The following is a 20,974-nucleotide window of genomic DNA, read 5'->3' as shown; positions in this document are numbered from 1 at the left end:
TGGGCAGGGAGCTTCCCCTCGCTCTGGAGGGATGATGGCTTTGAAGGGTTGGTGATTTCTCTGGCTGCCAACTCCGCCTGGGTGGGGGCCTGGCAGCACCAGCCGGGCATGCTGCACTGCTCGGACCAGAGCCCAGACACTTCCAGCAGCTGTGGTGGAGTAAACTCGACTTGGATCATTTGTTTAAGAGTGTAAATACAGACCTGTGGTCATTTCACCCCCAACGGGTGTGATGGTGTCAGTTTTCCCTTGCAGTGGTGCAGCAGTGCTCTGGTTTGCAGTGAGTGCAGGGAAACCTTTGTTTGCGTGGGAAGAGACCTTAAAGATCACCCAGTTCCACTCCTGCCATGGGCAGGGACACCTTCCACTGTCCCAGGCTGCTCCAAGCCCTGTCCAACCTGGTCTTGGACACTTCCAGGGATCCAGGGGCAGCCCCAGCTGCTCTGGGCACCCTGTGCCAGGGCCTGCCCACCCTCCCAGGGAACAATTCCTTCCCGATATCCCCCTTGTCCTGGCACTACATGCTCTTGTCCCCAGTCCCTCTCCAGCTCTCCTGGAGCCCCTTTAGGCACTGGAAGGGGCTCTGAGGTGTCCCTGGAACCTTCTCTTCTCCAGGTGAACACCTCCAGCTGTCCCAGCCTGGTTTCTGAGAAGAGGGGCTCCAGCCTTGGAGCGTCTTCATGGCCTCCTCTGGACTCTCTCCGGCAGCTCCAGGTCCTTCCTGTGCTGGGCCCCAAGGCTGGAGGCAGCTCTGCAGGTGGGGTCTCACCTGAGCAGAGCTGATGGACTGAATCCCCCCCTTTCCTGCTGCCCACACTGGGGGCTCAGCCCAGCACGCAGGGGGTGCCTGGGGTCAGCACACACAACGGGGGCACACTGAGCTTCTCATCCACCAACATTCCCAAGTCCTTCTCCTCAGGGCTTTTCTCTATCCGTTCTCTGCCCAGCCTGTGTTTTTGCTTGGGTTTGCCCTGACCCAGCTGCAGGACCTTGCACTTGGCCTTGTCAAATTTCCCGAGATTCTCACAGGCCCAGCCCCTTCAGCCTGGCAAGGTCTCTCTGGATGGCAACCCAGCATCACCAGGGGAGCCAGAAGACTTGGCATCAGCCCTCTGGATCGAGGCATTTCTTTTCTGTAAATGAAATATTCCGGGAGTCCTCCACATCCAGTGGTACAAGTGAACAACCCCAGTGCCTGTGTGGAACGGAGGGGAGCAGCTGAGCCATGAATGGGAGAGACCAGACAGCTTTCCACTGGATTCAGGGAAATCTCCAAGGTTCTTCTGCACTGTTAGTGTGTTGTTGCTGCTCCTGCTGTCTGGACTTGGGTTTTTTTCTAGGCTATCTGGGGCAGCAGCTTCTTTCCCTTCAGGAATTTTTCGGGAGGAAGTTTCCCAAGGCTGTGCGGGGGCGGCCAGTCTCTGCTGGCTTGACTCCTACCAGGGGGAAAGGCTGCTGCAGGTATGGCCCCACAGCAGAGCCCTGCTAGGCCAGCTGCCTCTGCTGCCTAATGACTTTCTCAAGGTATTTTTAGCTGCACATAAACTTCAGGAAAAGCTTTTTTGCAGCCGAGGACACTGTGGCCTTTGTTCCGGCTTCTGGGAATGGGGAGGTGCTGGCTCAGCGTGGCTGCGGTGGCTGGCACAGCCCTGTCCCCTCACAGTTGTTTGTGACCTGCCCCTGTTGGAGGGGTCTCAATGCCCCCCTCGAGCAGTGCTGAACTCCTGCTGACCTGCTGTGCCCTGCCCAGGCTTGGGGGTGCTTTGGCAAAGCCTCTGGTTCTGGAGCAGCATGGAAAAGGCAGCTCTTCCCAAGTGTTGGGATGGCCATGGGTCCCACCATGGCTGGAAATCAGCTCACCTCTGCCTGCTGCCAACAGCTGTCTCTGCTGCAAAGTCCACTTGTAGATGAAATTAGCACATTAAACGTCCTGGATTGTTGCTTCAAGCTCTCTGGGCTGGAATGACAGGGGTGATGAGTGGCTTTCCATGGGCCATGTGTTCCCCTTGCTGCTGGGATGTTGGGATTGCACAGCAGATGCAGCTGTGGAATGGCTCTGGACACGCTGCCTGATGCTGCATCTCCCCTGCTGTGATCTGGGGATTTGCAGGCTGTTCAGTGGGTCACACCCAACAGGTCAGTGGGCACTTGGGTTTGGTCAGGACCATCAGGGTGGTCTGGGCTGACCTGTGGGCAGTTCCCATCTGGTGACCTACTCAGAGCTTGGGCTACCTGTGCAGAAACTGCCTCAGTGCCAGCGAGTCGCATGGTGGCTCTGACAGCCAAACCACATCCTCCATGGGTGATGCTGCCCACGCGTGTTCCTGGGAGAGTTCATGGCCTTGCTCAGTGATGCTGTGTGAGTTAAAAACTGTGAAAGTGCTCACAGGCTCACTTCTAGCCCAACTTCCTGTTGGTGCACCTGAGCTGGGCAGGAGTTGGACAGAAATGGCTTGTTGGATGGTGCTGCCTGTAATGTAGAATAGGGGCTTTTACTTGGGTCTGTGGGCTCATCCTAAGGGTCCTGGAAAGGCTGTGAAGTTTCATGCTCCTAGCAGGAGACCTGGAATCACTGCCTGCACCTTCATTTGGAGCTCTGCAGGTCACACAGCTGGGAATTCTCTTGGTGGAAACTCGGTGACCGCTCCCCTCTGGAACTGCCACCTCCCTCCCTTCTGCAGGGCAGGAGCAGGACTCACTCCCACTCCTTTTCAGGTGGAGAAAGTCCCTGTACTGCAATGCCCGGGACAGCTGATGTATTCCAGTAACCCATTTGCTTTCTGGAAGTAGAGATAATGGGTGTAAGATCAATGTTGAATGGTGCCCATTAGAAGACAGAAACCCTCAGGGCACCAAACAAGGGCTGGGTTCATCTAGTCATTCACATTAACCAGGCTTATCCTGGAAGCAACCAGCCAAGGCACCAGCTGCATCTCACCTGGCACCTTTGCTGAGCCAGGCTGCCCAGGAGGGAACAGGAGAGGCTGTTCCACACCTGCCTCTGAGCCTGCCCAGATCTGGAGCATCAGGCCTGGCAGCGAGGGCAGAGCCTGGCTTGGTGCCTCCACCTGGTGACAGCGCCGGGTGCTGCATTTTAGCCTACATAATTCAGGTTTGTTTGGAGGACGGGAGGGGAATCAGCAGGGAGGTGATGGCGATGAGCAAATCTTGTTCCTCTCTGTGAGGACAAAGTGTATAAATAGACATCTCTGATGTTGTCCCGACGAGCCTTTGCAGAGATCCGTGATGAGGCGCGTCTTGGATTATTTATCCCGCTGTCCCTGCGGGCGGGACGCACTCACTGGGGTGTCCCTCGTCCCCATGGAGCGGCTGAACGAGCAGAGAGGCAGAGATCCAGCTTTTCATAGCATGAATGATGCACCAAGTCCTGCCTGGGCTGCGGTGTCAGTGGGGGGGATTTACTCCTCTCTTCCCCACCTCCCCCTTCCATGTAATCCACTTAATCCCCTGACGACAGGACTCGATTACTGTCAGCTCTGCAGAGCCAGCACTGCTAACCAGCAAGCTGCCTCCTCCTGTCTTGCAACAACAAAAGCACCAGCCAGATCTGGGGTTTTGGTACCTCCAGCAATGATCCTACAAAGCAGAACAAACACAGCTCAATTTACTGGGTATCCAGGTCTCCTCTCAGCTCTGACAAAACCTCTTGTATGTATGTGGATTTGACAAATGTGGATAAACCTCAAAGGTTTTCTTGCTGAAGGCAACTTTGGGAGCTGCCTGGTGTTACTGGATCACACTGTGGGTCCAGTTCAGCTGTGACACTACCCTGGAGGGAATCTGGGATCTGGGAGTGCTGGAGGGTGGATGGAGTTGAGGAGTTGGAATCTGTTGTTTTAGCCATGAGCTGGATCTTGGCTCTGCCCTGTGCCCTCGAGGCCATTCCAGAGCAATGGTTGAAAAAAACAAGTGCTGAGGTTTTGATGTTGTGGCAATATTTTTCTGCTCTCCTGTTGTCTCAGAAGCTGGGCTGAGGTATCGCAGGTCCCTTCTTGGGACCAGGGGTGGGTGGACCTCTGGTTCCAGCTCCTGAACCCTGTGCCTCTGTGAGGGGCTTGGCGTGTAGCTGGATGGCCACCAGAACTCCCTACCACCCTCAGACTGTGCCTGTGATCTCTCACATTCCCCCTGACTGCCTGACAGGGAGAAGACTTGAGGAAAAATAAACCCACAGTGGCCCTGCTGACCCCTGTGTGGACAGCCTGGGATGACCACTTGCTGTGGCACTGGGATCCCTTGGACCCTGCCCCAAACCACTTTATTTACAGGATATCTTAATGCAGAACCTCTCCTGTCCCAAGGAGGGGTGGGTGGCAGCAGGTGCTCCTGGTGGCTCAAGCACTGCCCATCGGATCTGGAGCTGTCTGGTGGCTGTAGGCAGCTGAACAGGCTGCGTGTGATTCCCTGGGTGGTGGCCTCTCTCCCACAAGATCACACATTCCAAGGAGCAGCCTCTCAGCCTGTCTCACTTACCCTTCACTCTTGTTTCCACAGGGGTCCTGACGGCTGGAGAGCACAACTTTCCCTTCCAGTTCCTGCTGCCAGGTAAGATGCAGAAATGTGGCTGAAGGCCCTTCCCTGGAAGCCTTGGCTTTTGCATATCCTTCCAGTTCAGAAACTGGCCTGACTCAGCCTTATGATCTTTTCTTTCTCTCTCGACTCCAGCTTCTGCTCCTACATCATTTGAAGGCCCTTTTGGCAAGGTCCTGCATCAGGTGAAAGCTGTGATAGACACACCTCGCTTCTCCAAGGACTACAAATGCAACAAGATCTTCTACGTTCTCTGCCCTCTCAACCTGAACGACATCCCTGACATCGAGGTAAGAACGAGGAGGGGCTTGGCTGGGAAATGCCAACACTTCAGCACTTGTCCTTGTCCTGCTGTCTGAGGAGTCACTGTGTGGCTGGACAGCTCTGACTGCATGCTGTGACTATGCAAGAGCATAGTCCTCATCTCTCCTGCCTTGCTGTCAGTACCTGCTCCAGGTGATTTCTGACTCTTGTGTGTGTTGCTTTGAAAGGTTTCTCTGAATTTTCGCGCATGCAAGCCAACAGCTTCAGGTGCTTGGAGAGACCTGGGTTTGGGGAACCTGCTTTGGAGGGGGACGCAACTAATAGGACAGGAGAACAGTGGGGCTGGGGAAGTGAGACCTGTTGTTTATGGTGTTGCCATGTTTCTGATTCTTTGCATCCTCTTAGATGCAAATATTTCTGCTTGCTTGTTTTGAATCTCTTGAGTGTTTTCCCAGAGGCTCTCTGACTCTCTTGAGCCAACACCTCTGTCTGTGCCGTCCTGCAGCAGCCCAACACTATGTCCATCACCAAGAAGTTCAACTACAAGCTTGTGAAAAGTGGCAACATCATCCTGACGGCCACGTCGGATCTGAAGGGCTACATCGTGGGCCAGGCCATCCAGCTCCGCACGGACATAGAGAACAAGTCTGGCCGGGACACCGGCGCTGTGGTGGCCAGTCTGCTCCAGGTCAGTGTCCAGTGGGGCCATTCTCTGGCTTGTGCTGGTGCTCCACCCCATGGAGGCCTCTGTGAAACTGGGGTCAGCGAGGAGGCCAAATCTCCAGCTCTGTTTCTCTGTACATTCCTGGGGACAGAAAAGGTAGAACTTGTCTTGCTTATCCCTGCTCAGTCTTTCACAACAATGGGTATTCCTTGGGTTTGTGCTTGTGCCTATTTGACAAAGCAGTTGGGTGGGTTTGTGTCCTGACTTACATTTGGGAGACAGGAGACCACCTGCAGCCTCTGTGCAAGCTGTGTTTCCTCCTGCCTGTGCAGAAAGTGGCCTATAAATCCAAGCGCTGGATTTATGACCTGAGGACCATCGCCGAGGTGGAAGGCTCCGGGGTGAAAGCCTGGAAACATGCAGAATGGAAGGAGCAGATCCTGGTTCCAGCACTGCCCCAGTCCATTCTGCAGGGCTGCAGCCTCATCCACATCGACTACTACATCCAGGTGAGTTTATCCACAGTATCCCTGGGCTGGGCTGCAGCTCTGTGCCCCCTCCCAGGCTGAGCTGTGTGGTGTGGGTGGTCCTGACACCAGGTGAACCTTCCCACTGCCATGTATAACGAGGATGCCACTGTTTTCCCTTCTCTTCCAGGTTTCCCTCAAGTCCCCAGAGGTTTCTGTCACTCTCCCCATCTACATTGGTAACATTGCTGTGAACAGAGTCCCGCTGAGCCCCTCCCGCTCCATCCAGCACATCCCATCTGTGGTGGTCCCCAGTGCCCCCCCGGAGGAAGAGGAGGCTGCCAGTGGCTATCACCCCATGGACAATGTCTCCATCCCCACCAAAAGCCATTCCCAGCAGCAGCCCTTTAGCTACGCCCCAGGACTGAGCTTCCAGGAGATACGGGCGGACTCGGAGCAGACGGGCTCCCCAAACCACCCCACGCTCTGCCTGTCCACGGGAGCCACTGTCCCCTACTACGCCGAGGGGAACGTGGTGCCTGTCCCCACAGCCAGCTCGCTCATCCTGCCCCCGGAGTACAGCACGTGGGGATACCCCTACGGTGAGCAGCGCTCCTGGGATCTGGGACTGGGGGGAAATGGCTCCTACCACCAGACTGTGCTAGCTGTGAACTGTTGGGAATCTGGGGATTCAGTCAGTCTGCTGGAGGCTACTGTCAGAGGGGATTGTGACATCTCTCTGCCTGCTTTATCCTCTGGAGGAGTCCCCTCTTCCAGCTGTAAAAGCCAGCTGTCCTTCCCATATCCACGCCCATGCCTGCCCTGGGCTCCTCATGAGAGGATCTCCCTGCTCTTAAATGAGCTTTCAGCCTCCCACTGATAGAAAAACTTCTTGGCTTGTGGTGAGGCTGGTGGGAACAGAGCCAGGAAAATGATGTCACTGAAATCTTCTGTCTGACTTGGAGTGGGCCTGCAGCTGGTCTGAAGCTGTGGGGGTGGGAGCTGAGGAAGTGTCCGGGGTGGAACAGCTCAGGGAAATCCCAGCGTGCCAGAGTCCTGTGGAGCTGTGCTGGGTTCCTGGAGCTGTGCTGGGCTGGCAGGGCCAGCAGTGTCTCTTAGCACAGTCCTACCCAAATCAACCCCTCTGTTTGCACTGGGGTAACGGGACACTCCATGTGTCACTTCAGCCCTGGGTTGGGGCACATGGAGCATGGGTGATCTGGAGCTGCTGGAGGACAGGAGGATGCTTGGGAAGGAAAGGGAGGAACAGAACAGGACTGTGAGGTGGTGATTTTAATCTCTGTGTGCATCAGGGCAGGGATGGGACTGGCTGACTCAAATCCTACAAACCCCATGTACCTCAGCAGGGCAGGCTGTGGGGCCCTGGCAGGGAGTGTGTGTTGGTGGATTGCTTAACTCTGCCCTGGGTTACACAGACTGGGGTGAAGGGAACCTCCCAAACACACACCATAACCTCTCTCATTCTTCCTTTCCTCCGCAGAGGCACCTCCGTCCTACGAGCAGAGCTGCAGCAGTGCCAACTCCAGCATCAGCAATGGCAATTAGCCCTCCCCTGCTCTGAGCCCCGCCGGCGCTGCCCACCCTGGTACCACGGGGCACCCGCCTGTGGCAAAGTCTGGTACAGCACAAGGTGTCTTCTTGTCTCTCTGGCTGCTTTGGGGGGGGAGCTGCCACATCCCAGCCTGGGCTTTTTAAGTCTCTTTCTAGGGAGGGGGGTAAAAAACCAAAAAGAGCGGCCAGAGCAGCCTGCATGCGTGTAGGAGAGGTCTGGGAAACCGAACTGCCTCCTGCTGCTGCACCAAGTGCTGGAGAGCTGGGTTTGCCGCCGGGGTGCCCTGGGCAGCAGCCTGTTCCAGTACTGTAGTCAACACTAACTGCTTTACTATCAAAGCACCTGCGATGCCTTATCTGAAACACTCCTGACTTGGCACAGCTCCACTGTAGGGGAAGGCTGGGCTGTGTGGACTTTCTCTCCTCTTTCAGGGCCCATGTGCTCTCCACAAGTGGTTTTGACAGCCCTTCCTCCTTGTCCTCAGAGGTCCTAAGGGTAGCAGGAGGTTTCTTGGAGTAAGCAGGTTCGGAAGGTCAGGGACTTTTAAAAAGCCAAAAGCACAAGCCCTCGCTGTACCTGAGCTGTGGGGGAGTGACTGGCAGTGTGAGTGGCCATGGGCAGGGGGGGGTTCATGGGGGCACTTGCTGATAAGCCCTGATGAACTGTGGGGGGAGCCTGGTGTTCCATGGGGTGCCCTTTTCCACCACGGGTGGCTTTTCTCCACAGAGCCCTGTGGGACACAGCCCATCCTCGCTCGCTGCTGGGCCCTGGCACACAGGACAACAGCACTGGTCACTCTGCGAGCGGGGGGACCCCATCCCATGTCCCACCTCCCGCCCCTGCAGGGTGCCCTCTCCTCCCAGGCCAGAGTTACGTGACCATCAATCACAAAAGTCTGTCTGATGCTACCTCTGAGTCTGCCCAGGGGCCCGGCCCGTGGCATCCCTTCCCTCTGGGCCCACCCTCTGCGGGGCTCAGCCTGGGCTGTCCCCAGGAGTGGCTCTCCCTGCCAAGGCAGTGCACGAGGGTGTGTGGTGGCACTGTGTGTCCCCTGAGCCTCAGCAGAATGTGACAATGAACACAAACCGCGTGGGAACTGCTGTGCCTCGCCCGCAGCCTCCGCTGCACCCGGCAGTCAGGGCAACAAGCTGGGGTTTCTTGCAATTTTTCTTTTGTGCTTTCCCCCACCCCCCCACCACCTTGTTTAGCTTGTTTAGCACTGACTACCCGAGCTGAGGAAACCACAAGTCACATCCTTCAGAGCCACAGGTGCCCAGCCAGGCTGGAGTTGTGGCCGCCAGACCTCCGGCACCTCAGAGTTGGTCCTCACATGGCCTCAGGCTGGGCAAGCAATATCTGACAGACCTTTAGGAGCATTTCCAGCTGCTGCTCCTTGCTCAGCCACCTCTGCACACCCCTCAGGCAGCTGGGACAGGCCCTGCTTTGCACTCTTTCTTTGCAAATGCTTTTTTATTTTGTTTTATTTTTTTTTTAAGCATCGAACTGCTTTAAGGGTAACGTAGCAAAGGTGCTGTTCTGAGCAGTGCTGGCACAACCACGCTGATAGAGTGATTGTCATTGTCCCTGAATATATATAAATATATATATATATATAGATGAAGTTTTGTTTTTAATGATTGAATTCAGAAATACAAATTTTAATACTGTATTTAATAAATTATTCTAAGAGAAATGCTGTGCTTTTCATCCATTTCTGATGCTGATCCATGTGCCTGTTCATGCCAAATCCAGGAATGCACCTTGCTGATTTCTTACAAAATGAAGTGAGGTTTTTTTGCTCTCACCAGGAAGGGTGGTGACCTCTGCCAAGGCAGCTCGGGGAAAACAAACACAGTGTGGGCTGACCACAGTGCCAGGCTCAAAATTCCACATGGCTGGAGGGAATTTGGCATCACGTGGGCTTGGCTCTGGAGAGAGCAGCCTCTGCACTGCTGCTCCCCAGGCTCTGTGTCCTGAAGCCAGGATTTGTCCGAGTGGCCCAGGAGTCTTGGGCAGTGCTCACTGCTGGTGGGGAGGAAGAGGAGAGCAGACTCTGCCTTTAGGAGGATGGAGATGGCACAGCCAAGGTCTGGCTGGAAGGGCTCGAGACCAGCAGGCCGAGCCCTCTCCTAAAGGAATAAATTTATTGAAAGTGGAAGAAGGCTCCTCCCCACACCCCCTCTTTGCTGATCCCATGTCTGAGGCATGCAGGTGTTCCCTAAATGCTGTCACTGCAGGCTGTGATCTGTGTCCTGGACACAAAGATCCTTCTTCATTCTCTGCTCAGCTTATGCCTCTGCCCGGCTTCCATGATTTCACTCTCCTTTGCCTGCCATGAGCAGCATTCTTGATCCACAATGGATCAAAGGCAGGTACAGCTCTTCCCAGTGCTCTTCCTCTTCCTCCCACTTGGCCGAACCTGTCTGGCCTGGCTCAGCCTGCCTGCAGCTCCCGTGGCCTTCCTTGCTGCTGGCTGTGCATATCCTTCAACCCAAATCCCTTCCACACCTCTGGAAAAATTCCTATAAAGTGTCAATGCTTCTGGAGCTTCTGGGCTGGGCTGCAGGCTCCTGACCCAGCCAGGCTCTGGGAGAGGCAGATGGAGCTGGGACCAGGACTGGTTTCCCAGCTCCTTCTCCGTCCCTGGAGCTGAGCTGCTGCTGCTGTGTCCAGCCCACGTTCCTTGGCTGGAAAATGGGATTGCTGTTTGCTTGCTGTGGCCAGAGCCCCGGGCTGTTTTTCCAGACTCCCAGCCAGCATCTGTCCTGTCCTCCTTGTCTCACCTTTGCTTTGGGCACATCCCATCCACGGTGGAGGCTGTGGAGGAGGGAGCCCTCACCCAGCCCATGCTGTGCCCTGTGTCTCTGCAGTGCTCCTGAACTTGCTCTCCCAAATTATATTTGCTACAAACTGGTCCTTGGGAGCTCTCCTGTACACGGAGTCCCCGTTGGAAAGCAAGGAGCAAACGCGAACGCTCCTGACCAGTGAGGAGTGTCCATCACCACCGGCTGCTGTGGAGGGAGCAGGAAGGAGCTGGAGCTACACCTCAGGGTGGTCCTCAACCTTTTGGATGCCAGGGCTGCTCCACAGCACAGCTGCTGTGCAGGGGCCCCTCTCAGCCCTGCAAGGTGGCTCTGGCCAGGGTGAGCAGGTCATCACCCCGGGGTTGTCTCTGAGCAAGAGAATTGACATAACAAATGACAATCAGTGTTTTCCAACCCTCCTGCCCCGCCTTGCCTGTCCCAGGCTGCGCAGGGAAGTGAAGCCTGACACAAAGAGCCTTGCTGATGTTTTATCGAGCCCTTTGAAATGGGCCAGGACTGAAATGGGCAGGATGGAGGGGTTAGTCCAGCTCTCCTCGAGCCCCCCTTGCAGAGGTGGCCCCAGGGCACAGTCAGCAGGTCCTGGGGTGTATGAGGGCTTTGGATGAGCACAGTGGGACAAACCCAGTATTTGGGTTTGGATTGGAGTTTGTCTGCTCACCCTCTCCAGAGAGGATCAACCCCTCTGCCCTCTGTCCACAGCCCCTTGAAGTCCTGGGGAGCTCCTTTAGGGCCTTGGTCATCCCTGCCTCCTCTTGCTGAGCACTGGAATAAAGAGGGGGGAAAAAGCACCCATTTTTCCAAACACAGCTCTGGGTAAAAAACCTCAGCACCTGGGGATTCATTCAAATTCCTGGCTCAGATTTTTGAAGCAATTGTTGCTGAGTTTGTTTGAAATGGGGAGGGGGAGCAGTGGGGCATGAGAGAAGCTTGCGAGTTGTTTCCAAACTCAAGTGTTCAATGGAAACAACCAAAAATACCATCAGTTCTTTTTTTTTAATTTCTGTTGCTTTTATGTCCTTCATGGTTTTGTTCTTTTCCTGCTCTCCACATGCCCCACCTCTGTATCTTTGGCTTTTTCAGTGTTTGTGTCCCACTAAACTCTACTTTGGCATCTGCTGTCCCGCTGCCTGCAGGGGATGGGGAAAGGGGAGTCGGGGGATGCAAAGGCTCTTCTTTCTTTTGGACAGTGATTCTTTTTTAACTTTCCACTGAACTTCCAGGAGTTTTGTAAAAATAGATATTTTCTGCTAGGACGTTTTCCTGTTAAGCCAGCACAAGACAGGAGATACAGGGTGTTCCAGGCTCCATTTGGGTTTTATTCTATATTTTAAAATATTTCAAACTATCTGCAACAGGAATGACCCATCCCTCCTCCCCAAGAGATACTGGTGAGGTAAAACCCTCAGAACTTGTGCCCTTTCTTGTACCACTACTCATGGCTGTAATTCCTTATTCCTGTGGTTCTCTTTACGGATTTTGGGGTTTTATACAACAATTTGTGATGGCTCTGTACAACCTAAGACTTCTGTACAATTTATAACTGGGTTTTGAAATGTAAACTCGCAGTTTTCCATGTTAACCATGGCTTCTGGGGGGTATTTTTGTCCTGGGTTTTAACCCCCCAAATGTAAAGAACTGGAAAAATGTAAATAAAGATGATCTTTTTTAAGACCATGGCTGTTTTGCTTGGGGTATGTGATGATCATAAATGATACCTCAGCTGTCTGGATGCTGAGACCTGAGAGTGAGAAGTGGTTCAGGGCTGTCACTGGAGGCATCCCCACTGGAGCTGGAGCTTGGAAGGTGGTTTAGACTGGAGGCTAAAGCGAAGGCAGAGGAGTGGCTGGGGTGGGAAGACCATGGTGGGCTGAAGGAACTGTTGCTCGCTCACATGGTGAATCACAGAATCATGGAATATCCTGAGCTGGAAGGGACCCACAGCGATCATCCAGCCCAACCCTGCACAGACCCCCCAACAACCCCACCCTGGGCATCCCTGGCAGCGCTGTCCAAACGCTCCTGGAGCTCTGGCAGCCTCGGGGCCGTGCCCATTCCCTGGGGAGTCTGGGCAGTGCCCAGCACCCTCTGGGGGAAGAACCTTTCCCTCATCTCCAGCCTAAAACCCCCCCGACGCAGCTTGGTGGGCAGGTGCCGCGGGAAGGACGCGGCTGCGGCCGGAGGAAGCGCCGGGGCGCTGGGGCTGTGCTCTTCCTGCTGCCAGGAATCCCAGGATGTGGAGCTGCGGCTCCGCTCGCCCGGCTCGGGGCGGGAGAGGGCGATGTCCGCCCGGCTGGAGCTCGGCGCGGCCGCGCAGAGGCTGCGAGGCGGCTCCGGCTGCCCAGCCGAGCCCCGAGCCCTGTCCCGGCTCCCAGCAGCTGCTCCAGGAAAACAGGGAGTTCTGGCACAGCGCAGCCCATCCTCGCCCCGCTGCCCTTCGCTCAGGATGGGCTTGAGGTGGACAAGAGCCGTGGCCGATGGTGATGGGCTGCAAAGGCTCTGTGTGTTCCCGGGTATTTCGGCTTCTTTTGGGAGCCTTTCCCTTCCCTGATGGCTTGGGGAGGTTTGTCCCAGTGGCTGCCGCGTCCCTGTGTCCATCTGGGAAAGACAAGAGCTGCAGCAAATGCTGGAGAGGAGCCACCAGAGCCCGTCCCGATGCGCGTCCGCCCTCACCCACCGCCCTCATCCCCGCCCCGGTGCCACCCCGGGGTGCCGGGTCTGGTTTGCAGGGGCAGGGATGAAGGCAGGCAATTCCCAACATCCCACATGGAGCATCCCCAGTGCGGGATGGGGCGATGCTGGGTGTCCCCAGTGCGGGATTTGGGGATGTCCAGGCTGACACCGGCCCTTGCTGGAGCAGAGGTTTCCAGAGGTGGTTCTTTGTGCGGGGAGCAGTCGCCTCATCCCCGGGGAATCCCAGGGGAAGGACACCCACCCTGCCACCACCCTCCTCCGAGCTTCAGCTCATCCCCCGGGAGCGATGGGACCCCCAGGGCCCCTCTGTGTCCCCGCCGAGCGAGAGGCACCGGAGGGGCCGCGCCGGGGGCTCCGCGGCGACGCTGCCACGGCCCTGCCGGTGCGCAGGGGGTTCTCTGGGGGGTTGGTTAATTAATTAATTAATTAATTAATTAGCTGCCGCTGCCAAACGGAGGGAGAGGCTGCTCGGAGGGGGTGGAGCGGGCGGGGGGCGGGTCCCCAGGCCCGGGGACTCTTATTTTGACCGCGGCGCTGCCGGGCGGGCGCTGCTGCCGCTGCCGGGCCGCGCTCCGGGGCCGCCGCCTCCTTCCCCTCCCGGGCCGGCAGCGCCCGGAGCGGCCCCGGAGCCGCTCGCCGTGTCCTGGGGGTTCGCCCGAGGCTCTGAGCGGCTTTGGGAGCCTCTCGGGGTCCCTCACACCCCCCGAGTGCCTCCGCTCCCCGGCACCCGCGGGGTCCGGGCGTCCCCGTGGGGACCGGCCCGGGGTGACCGGGAGGGACACGCAGCCCGGGCTGGCCCCGCTGCGGATGCTCCGGTAGAGCTGCGGCGCTTTGCTGTCACAGCTCGTCCCAAAGCCGGGGTGGGTCAGCGCGGTGTGAGCGGGCAGCGGGGGCACCGCCGCCCCAGCAGCACGGACTGCCCGGTGTCACTCCGAGCATCGCGACAGCGACGGCCCCGGGGCTGGCACAGCTGTGCCAGGAGGGGCCAGGGGCTGAAGGTGTGGGGCGGGAGCGGGGTAACCCCGGCCTGGCCCCAGCACCGGACAAGGGCTCCCCATGGCCGCTGCCCCCGGCCCGGAGCGCTGCAGGGTGAGAGACTCCGGCAGAGCAAAGTGAGAATATCCTCGGTGGGGAGGGACCCACAGCGATCATCCAGCCCGATTGCACAGACCCCCCAACAGCCCCACCCTGGGCATCCCTGGCAGCGCTGTCCAAACGCTCCTGGAGCTCTGGCAGCCTCGGGGCCGTGCCCATTCCCTGGGGAGCCTGGGCAGTGCCCAGCAGCCTCTGGGGGAAGAACCTTTCCCTGCTCTCAGCCTGAGCCTGCCCTGGCCCAGCTCCAGCCGCTCCCTGGGTGCTGTCCCTGGCCCAGGAGCAGAGATCGGAGCTGCCCCTCGGGAGGAGCTGGAACAGAACTGGCCATTTGGCCACTCAGAGGAGCGAGGTGACAGCTGGGGCTGCAGGAGAGCGGCCTGAGGACCAAGGGATGGTGTGTGTCCTCCAGAAAGTGGATAGTAAATGTGTAAATTGACTTCAGAGCACTCAGAGGCTCCTGTTTCCCTCCGGGAAACACGGATTGCTCTGTCCAGGAGGCTGGTGCAGCAGTACCTGCCCATCCCTGTGTCTCCCTGGGGCAGGTGTGATGTCCCCTGAGTGGCTTCTGAGGGCAACTGTGGGGTCAATGAGCCCTTGCAAGTGTTTATCTCCCCCCTTGTGCTATTTTCTGCTTTACTGGAGAGCTGTAAAAGCCATAATTGTTTTACAATCATGGGTTTAGGGCCTGGGCATTAAAGGAGGAGTCCTGTGGGGTTTGGGAGGGTCGAAGCTGCTGTGGGTGCTCGGGGTGTGGGAAAGGGAGTGAAGAGGCTGGAAGTCACCCTTCTATGGGGCAGAGCCAGGGCGAGCTGCTCCCTCTGCCCCATCCCTGACTTCAGGTGACACAGACACAAAAACCTTGCACGAGCTGGGCTGAAAATGACCCAAATGTGGGAGAAGCTACAAAAGGAGGTGATTTTCGATGGTTATCTTTTTGGCAGGAAAGACAGAGGGACTTTTTGACTCGTTCTGGGATCTTGCAGGGATTTTGTGTAGGTTTTTCGGCAAGTTCTGGTGCTGGGTGCTGCTGAAAGTTTGGGAAGCTCGTTATGTGTTCAGTTGCGAACGGCGGCTGCCCTTCCCCCCGCAGTCTCGAGGTATGCTGGGGACCCGGGGCTCTTGGCAGCAACAGTGAAGAGCCGCGGTTTGAGGGTGCGGGGAGCGCGGGGTCTGTCCCCGTGTCACCGCTGTCCCCGTGTCACCGCATCCCCGTCCCCGCGCCGGCCGTACGGCACCTCCCGATGGGCGCCGCCATGACGCCGTACGGACAGCGGGGCCCCTGGGGGCCGCCATGCTGCCGCGCGCATGCGCCGTGCCCGGCCGAGCGTCTCCATTGAGAAGAATGAGGGGCAAGGGGCGGAGCCAAGGCGCGAGGAGCCGCCGGGGGGGCGGGGCTGCGCTCCGGGGCTCCGGCCATGGCCACAGTGGATGCCGAGGTGAGTGAGAGCGGCGGCGTCCATCTACCCGGGCGGGGGAAGGAAGATGGGGGAGCGTGGAGTGGTATCGCCCAGGGCCAGGCGGGTTCTGTCGGAGGCCGGGAGGGGGGCCGTGCCCCCGCCGCCCCATGGTTCAGTCCAACTCCTCTGAGGGGAAGAATGTGGGAGCTGCTGCCATTGTGTGTAGGGGGGCCCGGGACTCTGTATAAGTTACACCCCTCCACGGTGAGTCAGTGGTATGTGCCATACAGATTCCGGGGCTCCCCCCAATGGGAGCGAGTGCGTGTGGCGGAGGCGGGAGGGGGGAGCGGCGGGGCCGCGATCCATGTTCCGGGGCCCCCCCATGCGGCGGGGCGGCGCTGGCGCGGCTCCATCCAGAGTCCGGGGCTCGGCCCGGCGCGGCGGCGGCGGCGGCGGGCGGGCCGGTGCTATGAGCTATGCAGGGTCCGGGGCGGCGGCGGGCGGGAGCCATGCAGGGTCCCGGGCCCGCGGGGCGGGAGGAGCCCCAGGGGGGACCCGGGGCTGCGCATCCCGGGGGAGCCCAGCTCGGGAGTCTGTGCTCCCGGTGCTCCCGGTGCGCTCCTCCGGGAACAGAGTAACAGCTCCGTGCCTCCCCTGGGCCGCGCCGACCCGCCCGGCTGCTCCCGAGCGGGGCCGGGGCTGCCCTGCCGCACTGGGCATGTAGAATCAGTCATGGAACGGTTTGGGTTGGAAGGGACTTAAAGCTCGTGCAGTCCCACTGGGACACCTTCCACCGTCCCGGGTTGCTCCAAGCCCCGTCTAACCTGGCCTTGGACACTCGCAGGGACGGGGCAGCCCAAGGATGCCTGTGCCAGCCGGAGCCGGGCCGGGGGTGGCTGTGCCCTCAGAGCCCCTCAGAGCCCCTCAGAGCCCCTGTCGCCCCGCCGGGCTCGGGGGCACATGGGCACCGGCCCCGCATCCCCCGGGAGAACGGGCACTGCCGTGGGCTGGCAGCCGGCCGGGGCTGTGACCGTGCCCAGGGAGGCGAGGGCGCGCAGGGCTGCAGCACCGCTCCTCGGGCCGGGCTCAAAGCCCTGCCCGGCTGGGCGAGAGAATACAGAGGTGCTGTAAGTCCGTGCCCTCCGGTGAGCACTGGAGTGCAGCCGGGCTGGTGCTGAGCCTTCGTGCACGAAGGGAGCCACGAGGTGATGGGACAGGTGTGCATCGTACACGGGCTGTGACACAGGTGTGCAGGGACTGTCGTGCAGGTGTGCATCGCACACAGGCTGCGGTACAGGGGTACAGTCGTTCACAGGCTGTAATACAGGTGTGCATTGTATGCAAGGCTGTGGTCCAGGTGTGCATCATACACAGTATTACATACATAATATAGGTGTACACTTGTGTATGGACTGTAATACAGGTGTGCAGTCACGCACAGGCTGTAGTTCAGGTGTATGTCATACACAGATGTGCACTGTACATAGACTAACACAGGTGCACGGTTGTACATGGGCTGTAATACAGGTGTACACCTATGTACAGACTGTCATCCAGGTGTGCATCACACTCAGACTGTGATCCAGGTGCACACTCGTGTACGGACCAACCGGAGCTGGGGCTGAGTGGCTGCTGGTGACCGCAGCCAGGTGTGGTCACTGATCTGTGGCCACCCAGGTGTGACAGGCTGGCCGCTGTCTCTCCCAGCTCTCTCTCTCTGCAGTACCTTGTTGACAAGGTTGTGCTCTGGCCCAGAACGTCTGCCCTGGGTGGGGTGAAGTTTGTGGCACGGCCACGCAGGTGACACTGGCAGGGCTTTGAAAGTGCTGCAGACAGCCTGGATTTATTACTCAGACAGGATTCCCATCGTTGTTGCTGGGAGATTGTCCAAGGCTTCCTTTATGTTTTCTGTTCCATCACAATTGGCCTGATCCTGGTGCCTTTCCCTTGTGCTTTTGAAGAGGATCAGTGTTAATTTTTCCCTGTGATAGAGGAATCAGCCCTTGAGTGCCTCTGTGACTCCATGGTCCAGTTTTGCTTCCAGGAGAGTGGCACGGCTGTAACTGGGGCAGGAGTTGGCTCATAACTCATCAACTCCTGATGTACAGGTCAGTCCTAACCCTCCAGACACACAGGTTTTATTTTGGGAAGCATCTCCCAGGAGCCCTGGTTGGGTCTGCCCCGTGTGCAGAGCATTAAGAGCCACTGCTCTTGGGAGTCAGGCAGAATATCCACAGATGTTGCTGTGGATTATGGGGAGGGAACAGTGACTCATTTGGAGTTTAATTCCTCCCCTCCCCCATGGACTCAGTTCTGTCTGAGGCCACATCTTGCTTATACCCCTCTGAGGCCAGAGGGGAGGAAGTTGGTGTAAGTCAGGCTGGAATGTGGGGACTGGAGGAGAAGCTCTTTGCTTCCCCAGTGCTGGTGTGGGAGAGCAAGGAAAAACATCCCACATCCACGGTGTTCTGCCACATGCAACACGGAATTGTTTCACTTGGTTAAGAGAGGTGCAGAGGTGTGTTTTTGGGAGGAGATCCTTGCTCCCAGCAAAGAGGGAGGGGGCAGGTTGGGAAGGTGATGTCTGTGTGTCTGCAGGGAGTGCCCAACCACCTGCAGACAACTCTGCTGGCGGTCACTGAACTCCAGACAAAAACTCCCAGTCTAGAACAGCTTCTTGACAGATCTTAGTGTTGATGATGGGTGAGGGAGAATCCCTTTAAACACCAAGTTCTTGCTAAATCCTGTGACCTTCAGTGGTTGTTCTCTTCTGTTACCTGCCCCAGGTGATCTCTGTGTTGGGGAATGGCTGTGCTGCAGTCCTTAGGTGCAGGAACCACGAGGCTGCAGAGAAATCTGATTTTGCTGTTGGTTTTCTTTAGTAGATATCTTACATCCAGTCCAGTTTGGCATTGTTACGTGCCTTAGACCTACTGTACTAAAGCTTAAAATTTAAGGAGTTGAGTTTTGAGGAATTGAGCCTTGCTCAGCCAGTTTTGTGATGGTGCATGTTCATCAGATTTGATGCTTCTCCTCCAGTGTGCATCAGTTTGGTGAAGAGCTGCCCTTGCGTTTGTGTGTTTCCTAAAATACTTCTTAGGTGCAGTTTGAAGTTCAAGCTGTGATGTTTTTCCTGGGGCTCGTGGTAACCTGGGGAGGCTGGAGCAGGAAGCGAGGTGCGTGTGTGGCTTTGAGTGAAGTGGTTCCCTTCAGAAGTCACACTGCATTTTTCATCATTTTTTCCCTTCCGTCTGTTCGGATCTGTAAAACCTCTTTTCTGGAGGTGCAGCTTTGATCTCTAAAGCGACGAGCCGGCAGAGCGGGCAGGATTCCCGGCTGGATCTGGGATGGACTCAGCACCCAGCAGCTCCCCGTGCTGGGGCTGAGCAGTTCTCAGACCAGCTGTGATGCTGAGGCTTTGCCCTGGCTCTGATCCCGGCTTTCATCCCCCTCCAGCCGGTCCTGGGAGTTCTGCTGAGCCCCCTGCCAGCTCAGTGACCTCCCCATGGCATCAAGGGACAGCATTTCCCTGGCTCTGGCTGGAGAGAGGCTCCTGTGGCAGGTGCTGAGTGCAGGAGGGATCACAGGAGCAGCCAGGAGCTGAGGAGCAGTGCCTTGGAGCAGCGAGCAGGGAGGGAAGTGCTGCAGATTCCCACTCTTTGTCTGGCAGGTGTCGCACAATGCAGCTCTGCTTTCAGGCCTGCCCTCCCTCATTGCCTCCCGCCAGTCAGGAGAGGCCTCTGTGGCTTTTAATTCACATCCCGTTTAAATCAGTTACCTCAGGAAAACCTGGTGCACTCCAAGCCCCACCATCCCTCCTCAGAGCTGTGTCCTGCTGCTTCCCTGGGGATCCGGAGTGCACCGAGGTGTGTTCACACCGCACTGAACGCGGGCAGCACACCTGGCTTTCACTGGTGTTACATTTCTCCCGGGGCACCAGGTTAATACATTTTAACTGTGTCTTTGTGCAGGGAAAGAAGGTGTTTGTGGTTTTTTTCCCCCCTCTCTGATACTCATAAGGTGGTTTTAGAACTTTCCTGAAGTTGGGGAGGTTGCTTTGTTAACATGGTTATAATTACCCACAGCCCTGGCAAAGTCTTACCCGCTGTCAAATGGGTGCTAACTTCTAGTTTTTCCATGAATTCTCACATGCTATGGGCTAGCAAAGGCCTGTGGGGAACTCATCCTTTTCTTCCATCTAGAGAAACTTTAAATAATAACGGAATGAGCAAATACGACTTGTGAAGCTTTAAGAAAGCCTTAGAAGTGCCCTTCAGTTGTGCTAAGCTGATGTGACTGAGCCAATGTGACTTAAGAGAGCATCTGAAGAATGTTTTGTCAGTCGAGGCAGAATCAAAGGCCTGGGTTATACTTTAAATAAACTCTTCCAATATAATTATGCTGGCTGGGGAGGATGATTCTTCATTTCTTCTTGCTGAAATTGTAATAAAAGTCCTTGCTGTGGATGCAGCTTTATTAGTTTAGAGGTGATCCCAGACCAAGGTGGCTTATTTTTTGCTTTCCAAAGCAGAGCCTTGGTCTCCATTTGGGAAGTTTTGCCCACTTAATTCTCTGTCCATGAATACAAAGCAATTGCTCTCCCACTGCTGTGTCAGCAGAAGCCCTGGGAGAGATGCAATTACCAGCAAAAACCCCACAGCAACAAGGAAAAGAAGCAGCTCCTGCATGGAGGGAGCCTGTTGGAGTCTCTGGAGCTGAATGCCTCCCCTTGGAGCAGCTGGGCCAGGTGAGGAAGGCACGAGCATCCCTGAACCAGTGCCATTTCCAAATGTGCACGAGGACAGCTGGTATTGCAATGATCAGGGAATGATCTGGAACGCCAGTCCGAGGCTTTGCTCTTTATCAGCTTGCCTGGCCTTTTGGCCTTTTGTTCTCTGTCCCTTCCCCTCTCCACCCCAGAAATGCTCTTCCCCTCTTCTTTTTCCCGGCAAAGTGTTGGTTTGGATCACTGCATCCCAGAAAAGGAGGAGGTGAGAGGGGATTGTGTTTTGTGCAGGGCTGTGAGAGGTTCAAGGAATCTGTTTGGGTGCTTCAAGACACATTTGGCTGGAGAGTTCCCTGTTCCTGACTGTTGTGGAAGCCAAAGATCACCACGAAGGTGGAACAGGGAGCAGTCCTGTGACTCTGTCCTCCCTTGGTGTGGGGCTGTGTGGGTAGAAACATCCCACTGGTGATGGCTGGAGTCTGGTTGAAGTGGTAAAGAAAATCCAACAGGGAATGAAGAGTTTGGTGTGGCCCTCCTGGCTCTGGGAAGTTCATAAACCTGGAACAAACCCTGTTTGGAAAAGCGCTCGCTGTGGTACTTCTGTGTCTGAAATAGAAATGCTTTCTTGCTTTTAAGTAAAACTTTGTAGCATAGCAAAGTATCAAGCACATCCAACATACCCTCTTCAAGTGGAAAATGTTGCTCCAAGAGGATTCCTGTT

At 56.7% G+C, this 20,974-nt stretch overlaps 2 protein-coding genes across 2 annotated transcripts in view; both read left to right on the top strand.

The window, feature by feature from the left end:
* ARRDC1 (arrestin domain containing 1) overlaps positions 1-12,018 on the top strand; it is a 36,748-nt gene extending 24,730 nt beyond the window's left edge. The window contains exons 3-8 of the mRNA XM_039561773.1: positions 4,516-4,566; positions 4,687-4,841; positions 5,321-5,503; positions 5,812-5,988; positions 6,137-6,548; positions 7,448-12,018. Coding sequence (XP_039417707.1) covers positions 4,516-4,566; positions 4,687-4,841; positions 5,321-5,503; positions 5,812-5,988; positions 6,137-6,548; positions 7,448-7,512 — 1,043 coding nt within the window. The 3' untranslated portion in view covers positions 7,513-12,018. The remainder of the gene's footprint in view (positions 1-4,515; positions 4,567-4,686; positions 4,842-5,320; positions 5,504-5,811; positions 5,989-6,136; positions 6,549-7,447) is intronic.
* Positions 12,019-15,512: 3,494 nt separating this feature from the next.
* EHMT1 (euchromatic histone lysine methyltransferase 1) overlaps positions 15,513-20,974 on the top strand; it is a 116,308-nt gene continuing 110,846 nt past the window's right edge. The window contains exon 1 of the mRNA XM_039561527.1: positions 15,513-15,566. Coding sequence (XP_039417461.1) covers positions 15,546-15,566 — 21 coding nt within the window. The 5' untranslated portion in view covers positions 15,513-15,545. The remainder of the gene's footprint in view (positions 15,567-20,974) is intronic.

The sequence above is a fragment of the Corvus cornix genome, chromosome 17 (assembly GCF_000738735.6).
Source record: "Corvus cornix cornix isolate S_Up_H32 chromosome 17, ASM73873v5, whole genome shotgun sequence".
NCBI classification, from domain to species: Eukaryota; Metazoa; Chordata; class Aves; order Passeriformes; family Corvidae; genus Corvus; species Corvus cornix.
The sequence above is the reverse complement of the archived record's forward strand: the minus strand, read 5'-3'. Positions and strand labels throughout refer to the sequence as shown.